Raw genomic sequence first — 25,086 nt, 5'->3', positions numbered from 1 at the left:
CTACTTTCTCTAACATTAGGGCATTTTACCAAAATAAATTCATATAAAAGAGAATTATTGATGGATATTGAAAAAACTGAATGATATTTATGAGTGTGTGAAATTTTTGCAGATTGATTTTAAGGGGGTGGTATGTGCTATACAAAGTACCATTATAGTTTTAAAACAATATTGACTGGTATAGAAAAAAGTTGTTTAAAAGTCACATTCTGCTTTGTGGGACTGAATGCCTGTATAGCTTTCCTTTCTAACATATATACAAAAAACATCCTCTCTACAGGTGCACTTGTGTGCTGTGTCATTTCACATTCAAAAAAACGAGATGAGTGGGCAGGTTTGTGCTTTATATGTTTTTTTTAATCCAAAGCTGAAGCAGAAAGTACAGCATGTGGAGCAGAAAAGACTCAACGACATGGGGGGAGACACATCTGTGATTCCACTACAAAAAAGTGTTGATAGGGATAAAACCAAAACATACAAACTGATTTAAAAGAAAAGAAACAATAGGGAACACATTGCCCCAAACATTCAATGACCATTTTTACAGTGAGAGATTTGTAGGTGCGATGCGACACATAATGTGGATGTGATTCTACAAAGTGAAGTGATAACATTTGATCCCAAGTGAGCTGGGAGGCATTCCTGCTTAACAGAACACAAAGGAGGAACCAGCCATCACGACCTCTCTGGATGTGATGACAGTTTGCTGGTGGTGTGTCAGACTCTGCTCGGGGAAGAGGAACAGCTCTTAAGTACTTTCTGCTTCTTGTCCATCCTCCAGGAAGTATGGAGGAGAAGTGTTGGAGAACAGCGGCATTGCACCCGATCTGTCCCACTGAGGCCCCAGACAGTTGAACTGGTGTAACAAACCGTTTACTCTGAATGACCAGTCTGAACCATGTACTCCCTAGAGGGCGCTACTGCTTACATAAAAACACACAAACTCTCCCTATTGTTGCTCGACACAACTGCAAACAGAAATCAACACTAACAAAAAAAAAGGCCCTGGCAGTACTTCAAGCTAACAAACACATCTGCATAGCGTTAACCTGAAATATAATCTGGCAATGTTATAAATTCTGAAGCGGAACATTTGGTTAAAGCCTGAACCAAATGGTAGGCAGGGATTAAAAGTGATCTGCTGCTTTAGCAAAACTCAGTAAGGCCTTTGCTAAAAATCCATGAAAAAATACAGTATCATTTGTCTCCTATGAGCTACATGCAGGAGAAAGACGAGTCAGGTTCTGCTCTTTAAACGCGCCCTTCCTTCTCTGCCCTACAACCATGTACCTGAAGAACAAGAGAACATTAAAAGAAGGAGAAAGGGACCACGAGTGAGATGCTCTGTCTGAATGGCACGTGGCCCTCGTGTGAGTGCATAGGCCTCTGCTCGACATTCACAACGACAAACTGAACCTGACAGACACACCCAGTCCAAATCCCAACAACGAGCAATGATTTCCAGCCAATTCCAACAATCAGGGACAGAGTCCTTACATTCTACTTGTCAGTTCAAAATACATCTGGTTACTCTGTAAAAGATACCTTCCCTTAATTTTTGGGGGATTTAGCCTTTTGATTTAACATTCACAGGTTTGGGGGGCTAGAGCTAGAACATGACGGGGGGGCGACAGGGGAGCTACTGCTAATGCTAAGGCTTCATGTCCCGTTTCAACGTTCCAACCCCGTTGAGCACACAACCTGATAACTGGGAAAAGCGAGGAGAGAGCTTTCCCAAGTCTCCCTCTCCTCTCCTTTTCTAAAATTCATAATCTCTTCAGTGGTGCATAAACACAGATCAACACCCTCTTCTGTCAGGACAGAGTGCTGGGTTTATTAAAATGGTAGAGTAATGAAAACCACCACTCCTAAAAAAAACCATTAGAATTTGCCATGAAAAATAAAACACTGAGAAAATCCATGCAATGCAGATCACATGGCGACAAATTATTGCTTCCTTTTTACAACCTGTGTTTATATGTGCATGCATGCTTGCATCTTTCAGTGGCCAGCAGACTGTGGGTCCGCCATGGTGTTACAGGCTTTCTTCCTCCGTTTCGATAGCAGTGGATTGGTGGAGTCCTCGATGGTCTTGATCTTGATTTGCTCATAGTCAACCCTCATCGTTGCCAGGGCACTGGTCATTTCCTCCTGAAATATGAAGAGGAGCTCATCAGGCAACTTGCTCAACCAGACCGAGTCTGTTATTTTCATGGTCTTTCTTTGGTCTGAATGAGGCAATCAAGCAGCACAGGGTATGACATTTCACTTTAAAAGGAAAAGTTCACCCAAAAATGAACAAAACATTCATTATAAATCCACCACTTTTCCATTGGAGAGGTGGGTTAAGTGTTTGAATCCACAAAACACTTGGAGTTCCAGGGGTAAACAGGAGCAGTATGGAGGTATTTTATGTATTTTTTTTTGTTTGAAACGGTTATAAGCAAGGATTTGTTTGCAACCCCGTTGAACCTGAAAAGAGTTTGAGTCCCCAAAACACTTCACTCTCATCTCCATTGGCATAGTGGTAAGTAGATAATGAGTGAATTAAAATTTTTGGGTGAACTATCCCTTTAAGCCAAAAAATTGGTCAGAAGATTTTCCAGAGTTTGCCCTTCACATATAAAGAATGTAGCAAAGATTGTCAATGTCAGAAACATTCACAACAACAGGAAAATCTCTGGGTACAGAATGCTGGAGGCAGGATATGACATAAAATCTGCTGTGGAAATCTTGTGTTTTTCTTCAAAGCACATTTTCCGCTCTTATTGCCAATACCGCTTGAATCTCATTGTCTCTTCATCTATGTCCTTTATGTGTATGACAGTCTAATTCATCCAGAGTTATTTACATTTTGTTGGGTTTTTTTTCCGGTTGTGTGTCAGAAGCGTATTAGAGATGACATCAATAATAATATTAATAATAATAATAACTTTGAAGAGACCCAAGGAGGCTTTACATGTGTCAATAGGGACAGAGAGAATAGTAAAGAAAGTCAAAATGGCCACCTGCTCGCTGTGAATGTTCTGGATATTATCCTGCTGTATTATCACGTAGGCTCACTCAGACATTATCGTATGGGGCTGACGTTTGTGTTCAAGCCCCTCTTGAAAATGTCTGGAACCATGTCCATGAGGAACCTTTAGTAAGCTAATTGTGCGTATCTTTCAAATGTAATTGGCGTGCAATTATACAATTCAAAGTAGTACTAAATAAATAAATCTGACAAATAAAGATAAGCGGACACCTCACCTTGACATCCTCCCATGTGTCCTTCTCCTCCTTTAGTACACGGCTGGTGTGAAGAGGGGTCTGGGGAACCTCCATTGATTGCTTCAGGAAGAAACAAATAAAATCAAAATCTTAATTCACCGAGGGGACTGCAGCCTGAAAACCTGCTTTGAAATTATGAATGAAAGTGATCTGGAAATATATAAGAGAGCTCATGTTCTTACATTGATCCATGGATGATTCATGAACTCTGTGATGGTCATCCTTTGGGTTGGCTCAGTCTTTAGGAGGGTCCTAATGAGTTGTTTAGCTGCAAGCATAATTATTGTTCACAACATTAAGTAAAAGAAAAGCTTGACTACAGCAACTATTATATAAATTGTATCATTGAATTGAATCCATGGCTCTGCATGGTGATAAACTGGACTATTATTAACTCTGACAAGGAGGTTATGTTTTCGCAGGTCGACTGTGAATGAAGGGGCTAACCCTTAAAATCATCATCGTATCAGGCCGTCATGAAACACCAGGAGCGGGCGATGTGTGTGTTTGTGTGCGCGCGCGCGCTCCGAGATAGAGACTGTGTCTCTGAGCGAGTGACAGGGCGGCGAGCGGCGCACACAGTGAGATCACAGTGAGATCACAGCTCGTTCACGTGGAGCAGTCGCTCACTGACTGACCCGCTGCTTCTTATCAGTGGAAACAGGGAAAACACAGAGTTTCTCTGGTCTCAGCTGCTCAGAGATCAGCGCTGCAGCTCCAGAAGAGGCGCAGCACCGATGCTAACAGCTGGCATCGGCGCTCACGGTTCTTACGTAGCTTCAAAAAATGGGCATCGTCTGTGTTTTGTTATTTTAGTATCGAAAGGTATCGTAAGTATTGGTTCTTGTGACATCCCTACCGTATAGTAATGAGTAGATGAGTGTATTTTCATTTCTAGGTGAACTATCCCTTTAAGGGCATTGGCCGAGGTCTGCGATGAACTGAGATCTTATCTACTAAGAAAATGTTTGAATACTGGAGCTAAATAGGATACAGTGTGTCCCTATACATGAGCCATCAAGGCTCGAAACTTTACTTAAACTATTGTTCAGTCAAAGAAAATCAGATTAACCCTCGCAATCTAAAATGAAATTGAGAAATCTACTATATGCAAAAAAGCAAGTGCATACAGTGGCAAAGAGGATTGTGTGGGTAATTGAGTAGTAAGTACGGCTCTTTTGTTTTAACCCCGCAAACACCATACACCCCTGAGATGGAGGAAGATATTGGGCAGCTGTAGGACTAATCTTCATAGCTTCTCTCTTTTTTTTTATTAACAATTCTTTACAAAAGGAAACAAGCAATCACTTTCGATTGTAGTGAATTTGACTGACAGCAGCGAATAAGAGCCAGTTTCTATTTCTTGGTAAGAGTCAGTTTTAAGAGCTGCTTGTATGTTACATTTCCATGTGACATTTGCCTCTAGAAGGTTGTGAAACGCTACTATTGTGTTGATGTGTTATTTCTGACGTGAATTAAAGTATCTTAATGTAGGAGTGAGGCCGCAAACTGTGTCCTGAATTTTCACATGACTTTATAACTTAAAGTGCAACTTATAATTTTTTCTACAAACAAAAGACTCAGTTTGAGATTTTAAAGCTTAATAACTCCGGCCTGGAGATCCTATATACACAAATTTACGATATACACCTGGTGACTTGCACTGCACAGTTCCCATGTATATCCTTACCTTCTTCTGATACATCACACCATTCAGGGTTGGGAAACTCATACTGGCCCATCCTGATCCTCTTCTTCATCCCAGGAGAGATGGCGAGACCGTGGTTAGAATAAAAAGGAGGGTACCCACACAACCTGGTGAGGGTTAAACACGACAGTATTAGTTACTGCAGTCAGTAATGAATGTGCTGAAGAGATGAGAGATTAACTACTTACAAGATATACATGATAACGCCCAACGACCACATGTCACATGACTTGTCGTATTTCTCTGGGCCAAGAACCTCCGGAGCTGCAAATACAAAGGGAGGGATGATGGGAAAGAGAAGGGAAAGGTACTAAGTCTTCCTTTTTTTACTGTGTCTTAAGCCCCTTTTCCACCGGTCCAAAAATAACAAAACACTAACACTCGGCTCGTGTCCGCAATGGAAGAGAGGCAAACTACTACTGACAATGGGAAAGCAGTCAAGCGACTTTTTAGCAAGTTTACCTGTATTAAACTGCCAATTTTGGTGTAAAGAGGAATTAGTAAGCAAGGAGCAGTAAGAATATTAGTTTAAATTCAAAAATCAGATCTTACCAACATAGTAGGGTGTGTAGCAGGGAGTCGCTAAAGAGTTGTGTGAGGTGGTTTCCTTGGCAAAGCCGAAGTCTGTGAGTTTGAGCAGGGCACTGGGCCTCTTCGACGAATACAGTAAATTCTCAGGCTGCAAGACACATTCAGAAAATGAAGAGTAAGACATTAGCTTTAGCAGCTAAGGAAGTCTTCCACAGCTCACTTTACTTTCTCAACAAAAAGCAAGAGAACGTATTATTACAGTGTGCTAATGAAAAGTTAGGATACAAACCTTAACGTCTCTGTGTGCAATGTTGATTGCATGGAGAAATTGAATGGCCTCTCCAATACTCTTCATGATATCAGATGCCTCTGAAGAAAAGAGACAAGAAAACTTCTAGGTCAAACATACCAGCAAATGGGAACCTCACCAGTAACGTCATGTACGTTACAAGCTGATCTTTATATTCAGCTGGTTCAAAAACCGCCAGTCGTGTGTAATGCTCACTGACTAAGCCAACGTATCATGTTACCTCTCTCTGTGAAGGCCTGGTCTCCTCGGTCCTGAATTCGACAAAAAAGTTCACCACCATCCATGCTGGGAGAGAGAGTCAGGATGTTAGATTTTTCAGGAGATTAACTCTTCATTTATCTTATTTCTCAAGCCCAGGTCTATATAACCTTAATACACAGGTCATTTTTTATATGATCTTGAATAATCATTGCACAGGTCTCAATAGGCCAATATCAGATCTTTGAAATGATATGTACTGAATCATATCCGGTCTACAAGGTTGTTTTCAGACATGAACTGTGAAGGATGTCCACAGGATTGGGTTCGGACTCAGGAGAAAGTTTGCAGGCTCTGACTTGGCCTTTTGTGTTCACACATACAGCCCCTCCAGAGAATGTCAGGAGATTATCTGGAGTTCAGTGCATGTCTGAAAGCAGCTCACAAGAGACCATTATTCTTCCATATAGAGAGCTGGTCAGACACTTTGACGGTAGTGAGTTGCACTGACAGGAAACGAAACACAAAGGGGAAACAGACCTGAGCAAAATATTTTTCTGCAAAGTAAAATTATCAAAGAAAGGCTTTGGGGTAACCCTAACCCAACACAGAACCACAAAACTATCATATTTTGAGGCAGAATTACTGCATGTAATGATGCATGGTCTAGCTAAAATGTGCCTCAGCTTATGAAACATGACCAAGTTCTTTTGAAGTAAAAAGGATGCAGAGTTTCTTTTCTCTCTTACTGATCTGCTGATGTGGTCTGTGGCTTGACCAGCGATCGTCTGTAAAGATTCTCAGTCACCCAGCTCGCGGTTTTATAAGAGTTGAATCATGGCTGTAGTTACCTGAAAACACTTCACTTCTCTTTTCAGAGGCCTCTTCATTTCTGAACTAAAGAATGTGAAAAACCTTCAAGTGTCTCCACCTACACCCAGTTTTCCTGGAATCAACTCCTCTTTATCTGACGAGTAATCTCAATATCAAAAATCACTGGACAGTATCAATGGCCAGAAGACATCAAGACAAACAAGAAGAATCTCAGTTTAATGGTTTAAGACTTGACCATACATGTCCCTTTTCCGTTCTATTTCTATTTGTCAATCGACCAAAATGTTGTTGATCATACAAAAGAAACTGTCAAAAGCTCAAACATTTAGGTTTTATGGCCAATTTATACAACATCTATGTCCATTGCACACCTTTATTATATTATATTTAATAAGCGATACTGAGTAACACAGGAGTTCACCATTTCACAGTTTTAGCCATTGTATTTTGATGATTCCAAACATTGATCAATTGTGACATTGATTATATAATACTGGGAATATGTCTCAGTATCCCCCTGATCCACAAAAAACATGAATTTACTTAAGTGTAAGTAACAGACACGTCCATGACTAAGAGTTACAGAATAAAGTAAAGTAAGTATAAAAAGTAATAAAGCATGGTCCAATACAAAGATAATGGTTGTGAGCCTGAATTCAATTATATGTTTGAGAAAATCTCACTCAGCTTATACTTGATGTTAAGTTTCATTTACGTTTCGCCCTGTATGACTGTGTGAGTTTCAGTTCGAATCACCAATGCTGAATTTGTGTGTCTCTGTGTGAGAGTGTAAAGATGCATGGTATGATTCTTCATGCTCGCCTGTGTTAACGGGAGGCAGAACTCGCAGTCTTGGAGCCGTGAGGCGGCTCTTTTTAACCACAGCACACAATTCTCATAACTAATCATTCACTTTTTGTATACGGAGAAACAGAAAGCAGCTTGATGCATCATATTCTGATATTAAACCTATTTTAACTAACAATGCAACAAGCACAGGAGTTTAGGATTTCAGCGATCTTCACTGTCGGAGAAAAGTAAAAAGATATTTACACTTAATTCAATTTCCTACTATCTTGTAACTTTGAGACTGCTGGCAAACTGCCTAGGTCCCCTACCGTGGCTTGATGGTTGTTCTCATGTGGTCAAACGTTAAGCTAAGCTTGTGGTTTCTCACCCCACCCATGAAAGAGCCTACAAGTGTCATATGAATCATCAACAGATACTCAATGATTTGGTGAGAATGGAGGTATTAAGAGCGCACATCTCACACCATCACAGCAGAAACACTGAAAAACCCTTACACATTTTTAATCTTTCTTTCACAACCTGCTTATAGTGTGGAAACACCTTGGCAGCAGGGATGATAAGACGTACTTATGCAAAATATTGAACAAAGGTTTATATTTAAAAAAAAAACATTGTAAGAAATGCATGGTGAATAAAAGAAGACATTTGCTGTAGTGTTAGAAAGATGCAGTGTTAATTGTCACTTCCAGCACTTTGTATTTGGTAGCTTACTGATTCTGCAGCAGGGCTCCTGAATTGTCTCGTTCACTGGTCAGACTGGTCAATCTTGTATGCTTATAGACAGTTGTCGTATTTTTATTTGTATTGATGTTAAAGATTGACTTGCAACTTGATATTTGCTCAATATAAATCTAATCATAGTTTCTCTTAAGCATTTTCGTTGACCCGGATGCAAGTTTAGAGTTGCCTGCAGTGGATGGGCCACAGTGGTTACTATACAAGCAGTATAGCACTGTTGGGTAGCAAACACAGTTATTGCTTTAGCCAACCTACCAGCCTGCTCTCTTATCACCTGCACTCAAGTCCTGATCTCTCATTAGCTGTCCCTCTCCTCTACCTGACTCCTTTTAAAAATAATGGGCTATGGACCACCATCTTTGAAATACAACTGAAATACTAAGAGGATCAGTTTTTTTTTTATCTTTTCATCATCTGCTTGGCATGTTCGAGATCAGCTGATGAATGTGCACAGGAACTGTGTGAGTGGGACCGAGAGAACCAGTGAAAGAAAACAGTTCTACTTCTTACCTCATTTGCTCAAACAGTGCTTATGCTGCAAAGGCACCAAACCGACTGCACATCATACACTAATGCAACAAAGTCAAATTTTTACTTGGACACTCAAAAAAAACGCAAACTACAGGCATTAGAGGCACAACTCTTCTTGACGTATGCTTAGTTAAAAGTCATGATTTATATTTCAAATGTGTCTCCCTTCACTGAAAAAAAAAAAGAAAAAAAAAGTTGGTTCATCTCTCAACAGCTTGACTCTCCCAACAAACATGCCCATGTTTAACAGCCGATTGTGCAAATGCAGCACATGATCTTAGGAAGTTTAATTTGTGTGATAGAAAAAATGGTGAGTGGTTCTTAATCCCTTTATTAGTCAGGGTGCGTGTTTTGAGTGTAACATGCAATAAACCAGTTGCGTTTCATTTAAAAACCAGTTGAACTGGTTAAACCTCAGAGATAAGAGTGAGTAAGAGAGTAAGTAAGAGAGAACACTTACTCTGCAGATTGAATGGTTTCACATTCCACACTAGCAGAGCGTGTGTGAATATGTGTGAATAGCATCTGCTTATGTAGGCGCATTATCAAGATATAGCTAAATTGATAAAACGCCCTTAATAACAGTCCTATAATGAAGCTCTGAATCCGGATAGAAACTGTTATCACTTTCCGCATCAGTATCAATAACTACTAAGTTCATAGTTGTTGATGCTGTTGATGTGGTTCAGCCATTGTCCCCCTTTTGGTTAGTGCTGTGTCTTTGTATTATTTACCAAATTTAATTCCACTATAAGTGAATGACTGCAGGGAAAATCTAAGCCATATTCCCAAATGCTCAGTAACCTAAACATTCTGGCAATTTTCAGAGTTGGCATATAACAGAGCTTTAGCCAAAATTCCACTTTCCATGTAAGAGCATTCAGCACTTTGCCAGCTCCAAGGAACCATAAGTGTTTACTACAGCGATCAAGGGATATTAAGCAGCTATATACCTGGGAACAGATGAATCTACACTGGTCACAAATATGGTGTTACACTTTGCAGCTGTGAAAAGTTTTGTATACTAGTGAGACTCTCCGAATCCCTCACCAATTATATCACCTGATGATTAAATCAGGAAGAAAAAAGAAGCCAAAATGTCATAAATCTCAAGGAAATGAGGCATTAAAATCTGTTTAGTAATTCTGACTGGTAGGTAACAGCCATGTGATTAGCACTGGCCTACGGTACCCAAAATAGCAATTGTACTTGTACGTATCTGAGCAGACAACCACGGCTGCTCAGATTGTTACTAGTACAATTGCTTTTGTAACGACATTGACGCACGGCTCCACAGTTTCTACGGACTTTATCAGACTGACCTATTAGTATAAAGTCCGTAGAAGTCCATACGTTTACACAGCGGGGCATCCTACACTAGACTCACCATGAGCGAGTTGGGAAGAAAAGAAAACAAAAGAAAACGCTTTGTCATACACGTAAAAGACACCTACAAAGATGTCAGGAGAGCTTGTGGTGATAAGAGTTGAAGACGGGGTCGGGTGCTGTGAACAAAATCCCTTGATATACAGTACGCAGCGGCAGATACTTCCTGCCTCTGTCTGCTCAACCTCTCGCTTAAATACTGCGAAGGATTTCTTGCTTTTGTGAGGGCGTCTGTGCAGAGAACCTCCCGATGTGTTGTGCACGTGTGTAAGGCAGACCCTGCGTAAACCCCGTAGCCAATTCCCTGGACTTTACCCAGAGGTGATGTCTGAAAACCGCTTTAGTGGCCTCTTACACAACATGGGTTAAATCCTAAACAGCCTCATCAGACCAACCCAATTTCTGTAGTGTTGAAGGGTTGATCTAGTGTGACATTCTTGGAAACCTTTTAGTTTCGTCAGAAGAGCTACTATTCATTTTTTACTTGCTGAGTTCATGTTCTCAAGGAAATGAGTCACCGGCGGCAGTAGTTTTGCGATGCGAGGCTATTGGACCACTACCTCTGCTTTACAATGTTAACCACAAACCTAATGAAGGCACGTGTGACAAGATGTGGGTTTGGTGCTTTGAAGTGTTGCGAAGTGGAAATACAAAAAGGCATGGGAACTATATTAAGCTCATTTAAAAGAAATGGGTCATTTTCTACTCAGGTCACACAAAACAGATTTACAATAATTAACCTGGCTAAGAACAAAGCTTGGCATAACCAGCATCTCACCAGCGCTTAAAGACTGACTTGAGCTTCATCATTCATCAGCATCCCCATTTGTAACCAACCAAACTACAACATGTCTGATTTCACTGTGACAACCAACAACTTGGGAACTATATTTTTTGTCAGGAGTATATAGTTAGATGAGGCCATGATTGTTAATTTTAGTCTCAAACTCCCAATGACGAACATTTTTGTGTTTGTGTGTCACCAAGATTATCCACTCACCACTCCATCACAATAAGCAGACACTTCCTGCTCTGATAGAGGTTCTCGAAGACGTCAATGATACGCACGATGTTGGAACAAGGCGACGCCCTCCAGTGGAGTTCCACTTCCCTACGGGCCTTGGCACAATCCTGTAGCATCTGGACAGAAGAACAGAAGCATGGAGGGTGAGGCTAATTAATATCAAAGACAAACATAAGTGTGCAATATTAAAGTTGACTACAAATTAGCATTACTCTGTAACTATTCATTTCCTTCTGACAATAAACATCTTAGACTAGGGAACCGAAAACCCGGTTGTGATGCCACTAGTACTTTACATCACAAGTCAACATCAAGTCAGAAGTGCAGTGCTGCCATCAGCTGGCGGAACAGTGAAAATATTTCTTATTTTTGTCTCTCAACTAGTGTGTGAATGCAGCACCCTCTGTGTGGGGCACTACATCAATGCACCAAGCACCAGTTGTTTGTCATCATATATTCATTGACGCCTCATTTTTATTCTTCTCCAACATTGACTCAACATTCAAGTATGTTGTGAAGTTGTGATAATTTAATGTTAATTTCTGTAAGCACCTCTGGTTGTTTATAGACATTTAATTATACTTTATAGAATATAGTCCCACATGTAAATCTAAAAATATCCTTGTCAGTCAGTGGAAGGAATTTGGCCTTGTAGCTTTGACAATGAGCTGTCGTCTGCCCATCTCATCGTGTATTACATTCCAACCCTACCCACGGTCACAACATAACAGTGGGCAACAAGAGCTGGGAGATTCACAGCACTCACTCTGCTGTGGCTTTACATACACAGACAAAGCTTGGCAACTTGAGCCGTGATAAACTGTTAAACCACAGGTCAGTATTTAGACTCCTACCCTACCCACTTTATTTTGGTGGCATTACTTACTTATCATAAGTGCATTAGTGATAAAAGTAACTTTGTTGATGAGGGGATGGATGGCAGAGGGCGTATGGCAGTGAGGACAGGGAAAGCTGCGTCTGAACATTAAAAAAAGTGAAATGTTCCCTTGACCACACATCTCCACCAAATTGGAGATGAAAATCTACTGATGTGACTAAGGCACAAATCAGGTTAACGTTTGTATTAATGTATTCAAGTTTTAGACACTTTATGCAGCAATGAATAATAGTGAAACATTACAAATTACCTATACAAACAGAGGGAGGACGGGCTAACAGTCTGTTTTTCCATCATCATTTGGCCTGGAAATGACAAGCGACATGCAAAGCCACTAAAATTGATATGATGCAATTAAAAGATAACTAAAATAAAGTTTTGGATTTCTCTATGTTTGAACAAAAGTACAAAAGGCAGAAAAAATATATAGTCCATCATATCACATCTTTAAAATAGTTTTCATACACAAGTGTACATCACATCAAATTAGAAACCTGTGTAGACCTGACCAAGAAATCTCTTTCTTAATGGGATAAATCTAACTGGGAAAATCTGGTTTCTGTTATCACCTATCCCACGTACAGAAACCAGGATTCCCACACAATGTTGTTGAAGAAATCAGAGGACTGTAACCTGGATGTGTGTGTAAATACAAACAGACCTAACTCAATCCATTGTATGAGATTTTCTTTTAACTCAGTAAGAAGGACTCCACCCAGTTCAACCAGGACACACTTCTACTGGCAAAATGCCTGAACCCATCTTAGCTGAAACAAGAAGAGGTTTTCCAGTTTTTTTGTGTAAAGTAATAATGACACATGGACATTTAGAATTGGAATTTCATCAAAATGAAATGACCAACAGACCTTTTAAGCCAGGGTAAAAGTGCTGACGAATCACTGCTTAGTTCAAAATACAGATGACATAAGGATATAGTTCTGTGCTATGATTGCTTATTAAGTCAACTTGTTGTATATGAAGATAGTGGTAGAATCTGCTGCCTGTGCTCCATTTAACCAGTCTAGCTGTTTCTTTCATCCCATCCTGGTTAATATCCACGAAAATCAGCCAAAAGCCGCAAACTCCTGAGCTATGAGGCGAGCAATCTCGCTACATTCCCGCTAGCCAACTAAGCTCTTCTTATTATTGGTTATAGACCAGTATATTTTAAATCTTCAGACGAAATGTGAAGCGATGCACATGCTTCATTGTCATCAAGGTTTCTTATAGCCTCGGACATGAGCAACATAAAAAGGTAACTTTCAGGTACATGTTAATTACAGCCAGTTTTATGATTACAACATTTGAAGAATCTCTCCGCATCTACTTTGCATTCAAGGCTTCTGAATGCTTTATGGATATGATTATATTTGGTTTGCAGAGTTCACTGCAGACAGCTCTGTGACTGCGCAGCTGGTTTTCTTTTTGGGGTGCCGTGTGTTACTAGTGACAGCTACTAAGTGCAGGCAGTCTTTTTAGTAGAATGAGCCACCAAAGTATACATACATACTGCTTTACTGGGATATATTTAATGAGGTAATTAATACTGACTATTGAATTAATGTGCTGGCTTGTTACAAAATGTATAAATAATTCTTCTGAGAAAGATGAGTCTCAGGAGTGAGTGAATGACCATTAAAAAAGTGACCATCTTTGTTACCACAAAGAGCTGGAATGGCCTAGTGTTGGTATACCTCTGCTTTATCTCATCACTGATCGCAGAGCACAGTTCAACCACCCTTAAGGAAAGAGCAAACAAGGGTGGGTCCTCCTGCGTCACAGCAGAGTGAAAAGATCCAAAACAGACACATGAACTTGTGGTCACTCGAGGCATTGGACAGAACTGATGTAGTGTAATCATGGAATCCTGGGACACTTTCACCCACTAATGCTGAGAGCCAAACTTCTGTGGCCATTAAAAAAATAGTATGACATTTTTCATTTTAAATAAATAAAAGTGATTACTTATAGATAGTATAATAATACTAATGCAAACAAATAATTGACCTGTTCAATGTTCTGTTTTCTCCACAACTACTTAGCTTACACAGACCAAACATGTTGTTGCACATGTAAGGCCACAAAACAACACACTTGAAATAAACTGCAACATTTACATTAAATAACATTAATTATTATACTCTAAATCGTTGCTACCTGAATGCCTGGTTGTCTTCATACCAACTGCAACGTCTAAATTGACATAACTACATAATAAGTAACAGCATGAGAGGTTTTAGACACACACACACGTTATGCACAGGGCAGCACATGTCTGTGACTGCTCTGATATCCGAGTGTTAAGAGGAACTAACAGGCTGACATACGTGCAGGCATGTGCTGGAAAGAAGAATCATGCACCCAAAATAATATAAGCACACCTAAATATAGCAGCCTGCCCTCCAGAAACAAAGACTTCACACCATCTTTTTAACTCAATTATAAACACACATGAGATCACACTCCCATCACCCTCTGCTGGTGCTTGTGTGACTGCATAGCCCCCATCTGCTGTTGGCCCTTTGAGGCTAAACAGTGAAGCTTATGGAGAATGAGGCAGACGAGGGGGGCAGATGTGCACACAATACACTTCCTCTAGCAAACACAAAGGCTGCCAATCCCAGGTCAGGACAGTGGGAGGTGGGATAGGAGTAAGCTAATGGAGCACCCATCCTCCACCTGCCAATCGTGAGCCAAACAAAATGCTGAAGGGTCGATACAGAAAAATCGAAAAAATGACAATAACAATGAGGATGATAAAGAACTGCAACTCTGTGCAGGAGAGAGATAAGTTATTATCAGCTTAGTCCGAAATCAGAAGAGCCATTCAAGCTGATAAGAAGGGTTAAACAACAATGTACCTAAAGAGATGTTTCTGTGTGTGTGTGTTAGTGTGTGTGTGTGTGTGTGTGTTTGACACTCAGTGAAGCAGCAAACATGTTTGTGTCAATAGGACATGATCTGATTAAAGACATCTGCTAGGCCTCACAGGACCAACACATATCTGTGTGTGTGTGTGTGTGTGTGTGCAGAGAGTATGTTCTCAGGAAAGGCAAATTAAAGTAAACCTCAACCAAGGCCCAACAATCTCCTTAAATTCAATCAATATACACCAAATCACACCCATTTCAGTACTCTTAATGTGTATGTTTTTTTTAATTAAGTTCCATGAATTATTCCCTTGGAAACGAAAATGTCAAGAAAAAAATAATAGTATCCCCGCAGAGTTATAGAAAGGGAATACAAACTCATGGATGCAGATCCTCTGATCCAGAATGAATTAAATTGAATTAGATCTTCCCTGACACACACTACGTCATTACAACAAGCTCTGGGCTAATGTGTCCAGTAGTTTTTGCGCAATCCTGGTAACTTTGAAACAAACAAAACTATAACCTCCTTGGCGGAGGAAACTTGAAAAGCCTGTAACAGAAAAGTTGGCAGACAACCAGTTAACACTTCAGGAAGTTCCTCACTAAGACACAGGTTGGCACATTGAGCTGGGAAGTTGTTGATGAAGAGATGACAATGTGGTAAATAATGCGGAAACGCAAAAAAACAAAGCAAGCCTCAAACAATCAAATGTCTAATAGTTTTAGCTTCATGTTTGAAGCTTGAGACACCACAGTCACAAAAAACTGCAAATTTAACCAATATGAAATAGATCAATGAGAACTTTAATAATCAATTTGAGCATTCAAATTTTGGAAAACTTGGTTAGGAAATTGAGCACCTTTCCTCTTTTAGCTGACAGTCGGCTAATATTCATATTAGGGGAACAGAGGATGTAGTGCAGTGAATGAACTTACTATGGATAACAGAAAAAACAGAACTTCCTTTACGGTAAAAAACAGCTTCCTTATTAGGAAACTGGTCATGAGACCCATAGAGCAAAGAGAGAGAGACACACACACACGCACACGCACACGCACACGCACACGCACACACACACACACACACACACACACACACACACACACACACACACACACACACACACACACACACACACTAAAGTTTTCTGATAAAAGCAGTGTTTACGGTCATTCATAAACATGAGTTTCAGCATGACTGGGTGCTGCATCAGCTTGGAAACTACTCTGTACACAGATACACTGGGCGAGCTAGTTCTGGGTCTTTCTATAAACAACCGCAACACCACATCCTTCCAAAGACACTTCCCTCAACAGAAAGGGAGGCAACAGACAAAGACACGGTCAGTGTGGGGGTCCAAGTAAATCACATTATGTCAAAAGGTGCTTAAAACACTATAATACATGTTTACCAAAGAGCTTTTACTTCACATAATCTGGTTGTTTATGACAAATGTCAAACAAACACAATCTTAAAAAGGGACAAATAGGCTCTTATTACATGGAGTGGCCTGTAACAGTTTTGCCTGAATGTTGACAAACAATACAGTTTTAAGTACCATAAGCTGTAATACAGATCCCTTCACTGCCCACTGAGTTATTGACAGTCCAGCATGTACCATCCCTAACCTCTGCAACCAAAGGACAAAGGAGATTTAACACAGAAATAGACAACAGACCCTAACCCTGCCGTCTTAGGCCCTCATGTATACTGCAATATGTGAGGCTGTGACTACAGACCGTGGGACAGATGAAGAGTCCATTCTCAACAAACATGTGAACCTAACAAGCTCATCTGTACACACAAACACCAAGCCCATACATTTGACAAGACTTTTGCGTGTGGCAATCAGAGTCTGTGAGCCTAGTGACTATTGTCTGTCGACGGATTGGGCAACAGCTAATATGTTCCACTGTCGGTGTAGACAGCGGATACCCACACCAAAACTGACTTCGGTTTGCCGTAAAAGCTTTCCAGTCTGACTACTTTCTATTAAACCTTGAGTACTTATTTTAGGTATCACGACTAACAGCTATCTGAATCTGAATACAGATAAAATAGAAAGTCCATAGCCAATGCATTTCGGTCTATGTGTTATACCTCTTTTAATCTTGTCTCCGTCTCTATACCTGCGGGCGGCCAAAGCCTAGTCAAATGTGATTAGGCAAACTGGAAACAGAAAATAAAAGGTTTCCAGACCTAAAATCTTGTCCCTCGCCTAAAGGATTCTGCCTATTCACAAGCAGAATTTGTAAACAGAGATTATAACCACACTATCAGTTTAAATGGCATCACTTGTTCCACAGATTAACTGATTCAAAAGGAAATCATACATGAAGGACTCACACACGACTTTCTTACACCTTCACCCTACGTCCAGAGCCGTTTCAATTTGTAAAGCAAAATCGAGTTTTTGATTCAAATCAAAAATAGTTTGAAAATGTGTGATCTTGAAGAAACATGCCCAGTACAGAATACGATATCTGTAGCGAGGAACATGGTTATTCATACAGAGTACAAATGTCCAACAAAAATGTCAAATATTCTAGGGCTGCAACTGATTATTTTGCCAACAAAACTCAATATGGCTGTTATAATTTTAAACAGAAGTTTAGAAAAATATTCAGTTAAATGTTATACATGACAAAGAATACTTCTTACAGATGCTACTCCATAGAGAACCAGCTCAGAGTGCCAACACAGAACCTCTTCCTTCCTCTCTCCCTCCCACCTTTTCCTTCCTTTCTCTCATCATCTCATGATTGAAGAATGGGCCGAGCTCTTCCTCTGTATCTCTGTGTTAACCTTTGATCACACAAACAGCCTGAATGCAATATCAATGTATATTGTTTTAGGTGTCAGTGGTAAGACACACAACTTGAATATGTAATTCAAGCAGAGTCTAGATTCATCTGCACTTCAATAGCCCATGAACAAAAAAAAATAACTGTAAAAAAAAAGAAACATTTCCATTTGAACCGTTCAATGGTCCCGGTTCCTCTTTTCTCTGCCTTTGTGTGTAAGTGTGTGCGTCGCTCACAAAAACTGAACACACATGAAGCACATGAACACTGTTCAAAAAAAAATGAAGGGAACACTTTAACATGTCACAGTATAACACTAAGTCAGTTAAACTTCAGGATCCATTTAGGAAGAAAACGTGATTGTGAATCATTTTCACCTGCAACAGGCTTTGGAGGCCAGAGCAAGACAAAAAGGGAATAGTTTTCCATGTGATGGCCACAGACAGCTGCTCTCTCCTTATCCTTCCTCACTGATTATTCTATAGATTTGTGTTCTGCTAGTGTCCTTGTCCTTACTGGTAGCATGAGGCTGTACCTACAGCCCATTCAGGTTGCACTGGTAGTCCAGCTCCTACAGGATGGCACATCACTACGTGCAGTCACAAGAAGGTTTGCTGTGTCTCCAGCACAGTGTCAAGAGCATGGAGAAGATACCAGGAGACTGGCCATTACACAAGGAGAGCTGGATCGGGTAGTAGAAGTCAAAGCTGCAGCAGGACCGGTGTCTGCTCCTTTGTGCGAGGAGGAACAGGAGGAGCACTGCCAGAGCCCTACAAATGACCTTCAGCAGGCTACACATGTTTCTGACCAAACTGAGGGTGGCATGAGGGCCCGATATCCTAGACATGTGCTCACAGCCCAGAACCGTGCAGCGCGATAGGCATGCACAAGAGAACACCAGAATTGGGTGGTTTGCCACTGGCGCCCTGTTCTCTACGCAGATGAGATCAAGTTGACACTAAGAACATGTGATGGTTATAAAAGAGTCTGGCGACGCCTTGGTGAGCATTATGTTGCCTGTACCATCACACAGCACTGTTGGCAGTGGGTCAGTGATGGTCTGGGGAGGCATATCCTTGGAGGGTCGCGCACAACCTTCATGTCATAGCCAACAGCACCTTGACTACTGTTAGGTGTAGGGATGCAATTGCAGCGCCTGCAATTTTGTGTATATATATATATATATATATACACACACACACAGAGTCAAAAACACACACACTTTGTACAGTCACAGTGAGGTGGTATAACACAAACTCAGATTGAAAGATGTTTTGTTCATATTGAAAAAAGCTTAGCTGTTTATCATGCGTTTGTCATTCTCCACAACCTTCACCTAGGAGCGAAAATCTGTCTTTAAACTTAAAAGAAATAACATTTATTATGATAAATATCAACATCAACTTATGTAAAAGACAGGCATCTCTACATAGTTTTTGACCAGCACTATCCAAAGTTTTAAAATGCTCCAGTGTTTTAAAGTATACCTTCAAATTAATGGATATATTTTAGAACTGAACTTAATAAAATATGTTTTCTTCTTCTTATAATGTTACGGTCCACACAAACTGTTGGTAACAGTGCTATTTTCATTCAGCTTGTGGCCATTTTCGCTCCTGATAACCTGGTTTCTTTTGTGCATATAAATTTAGTAACCGTAAGACGATACCCGCAGATGCCTCACACCCTTCAAGAGTGTCTAAGCAACAGGACACTTGAAGGCAAACCTATCAACGCAGAAATGTACGTAGCTTTGTCTAAGGCAAAAACCACACAGCCTGTTGCAAGGTAGTAAAATATGAATTTGTAGAACTTTCCTTCTCTAGACCTGTACCAGTCTCTCTACCACAGACACTAACTTCTCCGGCATTGTTATCTTAAACGTTTATTCAAGAGACAAGTAAAAGTTTCACAAGGTGAAGTCACCTTGGGCCAAGCTGGCCGATTTCTAATCCTGCTTTCTAATGCAACTCTATTAAAACAGAGACGATGACATAGAGCTGACTCAGCTGACGTCAGCGTCTAGAACAAAAAGTGCAACAGTTCAATAGTTCATTCAGTAAAGGTCTCCGTCTGTTCGCTTACAGTCTTTTTCAAGAGCATGAGAAGATAACAGTGAACTTACAGCTTAGACTTTTTCCAGACCTTTTTAAGACCCCTGTACAAATGCAATTTAGGACCTGTTACATGTTTAACTGACAAAGTGTAGAAAGAACAGAGGAGTAGAGGGAAAACTTGAGTCCGAGACTATTTGTAAAATAAATAAATTCATTCAAATTCGACATGGAATTTCATCTGAACATGACAACAAATAATGAAGTAGCCATTAGACCTTATAAAGTGAGGACATTTGGATGCGCATCCTCACTACTTCAAAGGGCTGTAAGAGGATTAAGATGTGTTTTTAGTTCAGTGTAGATTTAGGTTGGATTATGACATTTAGTATTATCTGTAAAGGTGAAGATTGTCTGCAGTACCCCTGTGACCCTTTCAGTACCTGTCGATCCATGCATTGTCCGGAGGTCATTTACCAGAGTTGCAGGAGTTATGAAAATGAACATTATTAGTGCAGAGCGAATGCTGACCGGCATTTGCTAGTGGTATGTAACGGCAGCTTCTTGTTTTTGTGACTCATACCTTTCTATGCTTAGACCCTGATTAGTTCCCTAATTTCCTTACTTGCATGAGGGAACAGTGAGCATTAAGTTTGTTATTTTTCCAACAGATTTCAACAAAGCACTTAATCTGGTGTTCTCCAGCCAGCCACGGTTTATAAAAGTGGCCATTGGTTGATTTGTTTTTGTAGTTTAGCAACGGCGTCATTGGTATTTATATAAATAGATATATATATACAAATTGTATTTAAGAAATATTACATTTACATTTTCATTTAATCATAGGCTTTTAGACTTAAGAAAGGACTTGCAGAAACCCTGAGTGTACAGGGAGCAATCAAATCAAAATCACAAAGAGGCGTTTAAATCAAAGAGTATATACGCATGCATATAAAAAAGCCCTGACATCATGAATTAAGTTGTCCAGAGGTTAAAATGCTGAAATATTCAGTACACATTGTTATGTGCACTTACACTAAATTTCCAGGAACTCCTGTAGTTTTCCTACTGCTTCCCTCTGATGATGACATTTGTGTTGTTTTGAATGAACCAATGCTCTATTTGTCAGTACATGTTTTATAAAGTGCTGTATTTATATAAGCGAGGCTTAGGCAGTAATGAGAAGTTTATTTTATACAAGTTTATTACTCAATAAAACTGAGCATGAGTCTCTTTATTATCTATTTTACTGTATTTTATTAGCGTCATTTATTAGTTATTTCAATCAATTTGGCTTGTGCAGTGTCAAGAGCAGAATAAGGTGATTAAAAAAACACTTAGTGCTGTGCTTGTGTTAGAGCAGTAAGACGAGAGAGGTTCTTCCCGCAGGTTGTGACGCAACGTTGTGTATTAACTTTGTGGTTGCAATAGTCACTTAATAACCGAGCCCGGATTTTTTAAATAATTTTTCCAGTATGTTGTCTGCGTTGCACTAATATGGAAACCTGTTTTACAGAATATAACTCTGGAAAAGGTGCTTGAAGTCATTTAGAAATTGTATCTCCACGGTATATCTTGAAAGGAGCATGAACTCAGATGTTCAGTAAATAACATTTGTAGTATCTAGGCTGCAGTTAAATAAAAAATACACAACTATTACCTACACTAATAATTTAAAATCAACCTAAATTAGATTATTTCGCGCCAATAAAAGTGGAACCAGCCTCAAATATCCATGATCAGTCGTACTTAATTATATTTGTCTCAATTTGAATTAGGAGAAATCACTTTATTCTATATGAGGAAATACTAACAGAACTCTTGCTTATAACCAATCAACAAACTTGTGGTTGGTGTTATTTATAAAATAAAGTTAATCATGATTAACACTAATGGTGGACAGTCCAGCACAAGCATGACACACAAAAAGCAATTCATCATAACAAAGAAACTTTATCTGTTGATTACCTCCTTTCATCAATCAGTCAGTCAACAAATGTAAGAAAATAGTGGAGAATGTCAAGCAGATTCAGACCTCCAGGTTTCTGTTCAGACTCGGTTGGTGGTCACACCAACTTTGTGTGTTAGACCAAAATGTAACAGGTATTCATTTGAGGTCGTAGCCTACTGCCTCTTTTGACTTATTCTATATTTTCGTGGTCCATTGATTATCAGCCCGGCCGACTATTGATTCCAATGCAACATTTTACGATTCATACTATTTTTTGCCCTGATAGCTAATAAATTATAATAGTTCAAAAATGCTGCTTTGGCTGTGAAGCTGCTGCCTGTCCGTGGCTGAGGACACCGCTCCGTAGATTGATTGGTTGTCCATCATGAGTAATAGCCTATCAAGACTGAAGACTACTGTGTAAACAGATGAGCCAGAGGAACACATTTGCACAACAGAGCAGCTACAGCCATCTAGTGAAACTGTGTATTGAAGGCAACGCAACAGAAATGGCAGAAGTTGGGAAAAATAACACAATCTTCTATGTTTCAAAAAACAACAACGTTCTATGGTTATGTTAATACATGTTATAACAATTATTGTAAATAAAAGGACATATCATGGTTATAAGACGTACTAGGGTTGGTAATGAATCAACTGGAAGATATGTTCTGTGTTGTTATTGAAGTGTATAACATTATACACAGATGTTTGTTATTTGTTGACATTAATGGGTTCAACAAGATAATGGAAAAATCTTGACAACTAACGGGTGTGTCTATAGACTTTGTGTGATGCTGTAGGTACTTTCATTTTTACTGCAATTGTAAGTATACGTCTTCCAAATATTAATTTTTTGTATTTTTAACAAGTATTAGTCTATGTCAGCATCTCCCCTATAAAAACTGTATTGGTTGACACTTCCTCTATCTATTTTATTATCTCCTTGAAAAAACGACATCATTATTTAAATTCAAAAAGGAAGTAACAAGTACTGAACAAATAACTAAAGTAAACGTGAGGCAATTGATTGGGTAAGATAATGCAGGTACATTGTTATTCCACTGACTTGTGTGTTTACACCTCAGAAATGGTACAAGCTGACTTGAGAAAATCTGGAAAGGCCAACTGACATCACATGTAGTGACGTCGGCTGAGCCCCACACCTCAGGGGTGCTCTTTTCTTCCGGGACACTAGATTTACTATTTAAGACTCACTTGTGTGCCGGTTTAACATCCTTGACCCGGTTTATTTATCGAAAACAAACCTACCTTCAGCGCATATTTGTCTCCCGTCTTCTTCTGGAAGATTTCAAGCACCTTTCCATTGATGCCCAGCCCCAGCACCTGGCTGGTCACCTTGTATTCGTCTGTGATGGCGTTCTTCTTGATCTGTAAGTTGGGTCTGGCGTTGTAGGGCAGAAACTGGCCGGTGGGGTTCTGCTGCCCGGCCGGGTTCTGCTGCCCCGGGTTGGGGAACAGCGGCTGGTTCTGTGCGTTGGACAGCATGCTCCTGGTCCGGGCTGAGAGATGAACAACAGCCGCCTCTCGACAACACTCCTCAGCCCCTTTCCTCTCCTCTAACTAACACCGGGTCCTTTGGTTGGGGTTTGCCGGTCTCCGGCGAACTATTCACAGTGAAGCTACCAGGCCAGAGGGGTCACCGACATTAGTTTGGACGTTACAGGTTAACAAAGTCACTTAGCCGCTGAAATGCTATGCTAGCTAGCTGCTAGCATGCTAGCTCGATCCTATTCTTGACCTATGATTCTCGGCTAACAACTCGGCTATCGGTTAGCTTATCCATCTCCGGTGGTGTCCGCCGTCCACCGGTTCCTCAAACAGCACTTCGGGAACTTTTACTGAGACGGCCCATACATCGACGGACTCGCTAACTTTACCACACACGAGCCGAACAGCGACGCTACGAAACGAGAGGAAACATTCAACAGACGACAGACGAGACGAGAGGAGGGAAAAAGTCCCGATTAGCTGCCGCACAAACTCACTTCAGTCCCCGAGCGAGCGACAGACACCCAGCCGGAGCAGGTTTTACTGCTGACGTCATGGACGGGGCTTTTTCTGCGCTTAAAGGAGAAGTGCGAGGTGAGAGAGGACCGGAAGCACAACATGACAGAGATCCGATCGGCAGCCACACGTATATACACCTGCTATGAAGTGTGCACGAGCAGGCCTGGAGCTGCTGGGGATCAGTCCATGACTCAGTGGACAGAGCACTCATTGTTTAATATTCTTATTGTTATTATTAATAATTTTTTTTACAATCAGCAAGAGAATTGGTAGAAAAACACAAGTATTCTAAAGTAAGGGGCAATAGGCAACTGTGATGGGGATCTGTCGTTATTTTAAACAGAAATCATATGTTATAACCAGCAGATTAATTAATGTCTTTAAATATGAGTTATTATTTGTTAAAGTACTTAAAAAGCTTCATCTCAAGCAGCTGCAAGAGAATATATGTTACGTTATCACCTAAATGTAGCAAAAATACTAGTTACAATCCAATATTATATTAAATAGTATAACACTCATAGAATTTTGTTCTACATTAATAAAAGTTTGATAATAATAATAATTTATTTATACAGCACATTTGAATAAAAGTACAGTTAAAACCGCTTGACATGGTTGAAACAGGTTAAAAAGGATTCAGTACACCATGAAACAATGTGTTTCTATTCTAAGAAGCTATTTGTCACTGACTCTGCAAATCTCAGATAGTCGGGCAGGGAATTCCAGAGCTGAGTAGACCTGACTGTAAAAACCTGCGAGCTAGGACTTGTAGGAACAGCCAGCAGGGCCCTACCAGAGGCTCTAACATCAAATACTTTTACTTTGGATACTATCAAGTTTTCAGTGCAGATTGAGGTTTTTTTTTTTTCCAGTGCAGCTTTAGCAACTTTAACTAAGTTAAGGATCTGGATATTTTCTCCACCACTGTCTCTCCCCTCAGGGCTTAGAGAGGTGAAATGTAACTCCCCACGCTGGAGACTCGAGGTCAACAGATCATCTCCGCTGTTCTGAAGATACCCACTTGCAATGTTTTGATAGTAAAAGGGAGAGAGGTTTAAATATAGACCCAGCTATCTCTGACCAGTCCCATATAGGTTACCTCAAGGTTGGCGGGCTGTGGTGTTTTTC

General features: G+C 40.2%; 1 protein-coding gene across 1 annotated transcript; it reads right to left on the bottom strand.

Moving 5' to 3' along the window:
* Positions 1 to 335: 335 nt before the first annotated feature.
* On the bottom strand, positions 336 to 23,995 carry mapkapk2a (MAPK activated protein kinase 2a). Its single transcript, XM_062398668.1, has 10 exons — positions 23,197 to 23,995; positions 11,320 to 11,459; positions 6,043 to 6,107; positions 5,802 to 5,881; positions 5,534 to 5,660; positions 5,170 to 5,245; positions 4,964 to 5,088; positions 3,456 to 3,541; positions 3,253 to 3,333; positions 336 to 2,151 (listed from the first exon to the last, which is right to left on the bottom strand). The coding sequence occupies exons 1-10, from the start codon at positions 23,431 to 23,433 to the stop codon at positions 2,002 to 2,004; spliced, it is 1,167 nt and encodes a 388-aa protein (XP_062254652.1). The 5' UTR covers positions 23,434 to 23,995; the 3' UTR covers positions 336 to 2,001.
* Positions 23,996 to 25,086: the final 1,091 nt, after the last annotated feature.

Source organism: Platichthys flesus, chromosome 2 (assembly GCF_949316205.1).
Source record: "Platichthys flesus chromosome 2, fPlaFle2.1, whole genome shotgun sequence".
Taxonomy (NCBI): domain Eukaryota; kingdom Metazoa; phylum Chordata; class Actinopteri; order Pleuronectiformes; family Pleuronectidae; genus Platichthys; species Platichthys flesus.
Note: the sequence above shows the minus strand (reverse complement) of the source record. Positions and strands in the feature narration are given on the sequence as shown.